Below are 2,500 nucleotides of genomic sequence, written 5' to 3'. Positions count from 1 at the left end.
GGAGCCAAATGGTCTTTTTGGGGATAGAGGGACTTGAACCCTCACGATTTTTGAAATCGACGGATTTTCCTCTTACTATAAATTTCATTGTTGCCAGTATTGACATGTAGAACGGGACTCTATCTTTATTCTCGTCCGATTAATCAGTTCTTCAAAAGATCTATCAGATTATGGAGTGAATGGTTTGATCAATGAATATTCGATTCTTTCTTCAATATGGAATCAATTGACAACAATTCTTCTCTAGTATGTATACAGGTTTATCCTTCATCTTTTCTGAAGTTTCGATAGAAGGATTCCTCTACTAACGTAAGACAATCAACTCCATTCGTTAGAACAGCTTCCATCGAGTCTCTGCACCTATCCTTTTTGATTTTCGCTTTCTGAACCTTTGTTTGTTTTCGGAAAACGTGATTTGGCTCAGGATTGCCCATTTTTATTAATTCCAGGGTTTCTCTGAATTTGAAAGTTATCACTTAGTAAGTTTCCATACCAAGGCTCAATCCAATTAAGTCCGTAGCGTCTACCGATTTCGCCATATCCCCCTTTTTGAGATGAAAATCTCATTGTGATCTCGTTCCCCTTTTTCTTTCATTTATACCGGAACCGTTGAATTCATTAGATAGATGCCGATTACTGTCTCGAAAAAGTGTTTTCTCCTCTTTGTCTTTGATTTCTTGTCTATCTTCTTTCATCTTCTATATCTATAGGAGGCTTATATTCGGTCCAATCAAAAACGATTTTATCATTTCTGTATCGGCAATTCAATATAGGTGGATACATACGCTATACATCTGCCTCTCTTCCACTCATTTACCCATGAAATTTCGAATACTTGAACGGTCGATTCTTTTCATATTAAAAAAAAGAATATTTAATTGTGATAAAAAAGAAAAATGGAAATTCTATATCGCTAGATTAATCGTTATCTTCTATAATATTTAACAGTTATTTGAAATTCTATATTCTATTCTTTAATATATTAATATTCATTATGAATAGCGAATATGAATAGCTAAGAATTAAAATAGTATAATAGTGAATAGCAAAGATTCTAAGAGTTTATTGAATTCTTATACATGTCGAATTTATGTTATGTGAGCCTGCTTAGCTCAGAGGTTAGAGCATCGCATTTGTAATGCGATGGTCATCGGTTCGATTCCGATAGTCGGCTTTTCTCTATTTATTTTATTCTATGTTTTACATGATTGATAATGCATCTTTGAAATCAAAGAATATTGAAAAAAAAATGTTTTCCTCTTTTGGCGAAAGCCCTTGATTTATTATGTGATAGGAATTTCCAACTATCTAACGAAAATAATCCTTTTCTTTTTCTATATATAGAATATAAAGATCTGGATATTTATCCAACTCATCTCATTATTCTTTAATAGAATAACTAAGTAAATTTCGCTTTATTTAGAATTTAGTTCATTTTTAGTTTAGGTTTATTCTGTAGAATGAAATTTCATCAATAAGAATTAATAATTAAATATAAATAAGAAGGAGTCTTTATGTCGCGTTACCGAGGTCCTCGTTTCAAAAAAATACGCCGCCTGGGGGCTTTACCAGGGCTAACTAATAAAAGGCCCAGAGCTGGAAGTGATCTTAGAAACCAATCGCGTTCCGGGAAAAAATCCCAATATCGAATTCGCCTAGAAGAAAAGCAAAAATTGCGTTTTCATTATGGTCTTACAGAACGACAATTACTTAAATACGTTCGTATCGCCGGAAAGGCAAAAGGGTCAACAGGTCAGGTTTTACTACAATTACTTGAAATGCGCCTTGATAACATTCTTTTTCGCTTGGGTATGGCTCCGACTATTCCGGGAGCTCGCCAATTAGTTAACCATAGACATATTTTAGTCAATGGTCGTATAGTAGATATACCAAGTTATCGCTGCAAACCCCGAGATACTATTGCGGCGAGGGATGAACAAAAATCTAAAGTTCTAATTCAAAATTCTCTCGATTCATCCCCCCATGAGGAATTGCCAAACCATTTGACTCTTCAACCATTCCAATATAAAGGATTAGTCAATCAAATAATAGATAGTAAATGGGTCGGTTTGAAAATAAATGAATTGCTAGTTGTAGAATATTATTCTCGTCAGACTTAAACCTAACAAAAATAAAATCAACACTAATAAGAATAAGGAAGAATAAGGGTTCGACCCATTTTGCTCCCTTTCGGCGAAGTAAATTAACCTAAGGTTAAGATAAATAAGGGTTTGATCCGGATTTTTCTTCCATTTAGGTATCATAGACCGAGAGGGAGATTTTCATTCCTTGTCTACTCTACTCTTTTCTTTACACAGTATTTTCTGTACCACAGCCATTAGGAATAGAGAATCCATATCAAAGAAAGGTCTAACTGTTGGAATAGTCGTATCCATTGCTATTTGATCTATTGTGGTTAGTAAGATCGATGAATTAGGTGAAGGTACGGAAAGGAAAGAGAGGGATTCGAACCCTCGGTAAGCAAAAGCCTACATAGCAG

At 34.4% G+C, this 2,500-nt stretch overlaps 2 protein-coding genes and 2 non-coding genes across 4 annotated transcripts in view; 3 read left to right on the top strand and 1 right to left on the bottom strand.

The window, feature by feature from the left end:
• Positions 1-897, top strand: part of LOC128133228 (NAD(P)H-quinone oxidoreductase subunit J, chloroplastic) — a 2,415-nt gene extending 1,518 nt beyond the window's left edge. The window contains exon 1 of the mRNA XM_052770359.1: positions 1-897. This exon is cut by the window's left edge and continues 1,518 nt beyond it. The gene's annotated coding sequence lies outside the window, so the exon portion shown is untranslated.
• A 204-nt stretch (positions 898-1,101) lies between these two features.
• On the top strand, positions 1,102-1,174 carry TRNAT-UGU (transfer RNA threonine (anticodon UGU)). Its single transcript has one exon. It is a non-coding gene; the product is annotated as a tRNA-Thr (tRNA).
• Positions 1,175-1,506: 332 nt separating this feature from the next.
• LOC128133227 (30S ribosomal protein S4, chloroplastic) overlaps positions 1,507-2,500 on the top strand; it is a 2,325-nt gene continuing 1,331 nt past the window's right edge. Inside the window, exon 1 of the mRNA XM_052770358.1 lies at positions 1,507-2,500. This exon is cut by the window's right edge and continues 1,331 nt beyond it. Coding sequence (XP_052626318.1) covers positions 1,515-2,120 — 606 coding nt within the window. The 5' untranslated portion in view covers positions 1,507-1,514 and the 3' untranslated portion in view covers positions 2,121-2,500.
• The window catches only part of TRNAS-GGA (transfer RNA serine (anticodon GGA)), an 87-nt gene continuing 38 nt past the window's right edge, over positions 2,452-2,500 (bottom strand). Inside the window, exon 1 of the tRNA in view lies at positions 2,452-2,500. This exon is cut by the window's right edge and continues 38 nt beyond it. This is a non-coding gene — a tRNA (tRNA-Ser).

This window comes from Lactuca sativa, chromosome 4 (genome assembly GCF_002870075.4).
Source record: "Lactuca sativa cultivar Salinas chromosome 4, Lsat_Salinas_v11, whole genome shotgun sequence".
Taxonomy (NCBI): Eukaryota; Viridiplantae; Streptophyta; class Magnoliopsida; order Asterales; family Asteraceae; genus Lactuca; species Lactuca sativa.
Note: the sequence above shows the minus strand (reverse complement) of the source record. Positions and strands in the feature narration are given on the sequence as shown.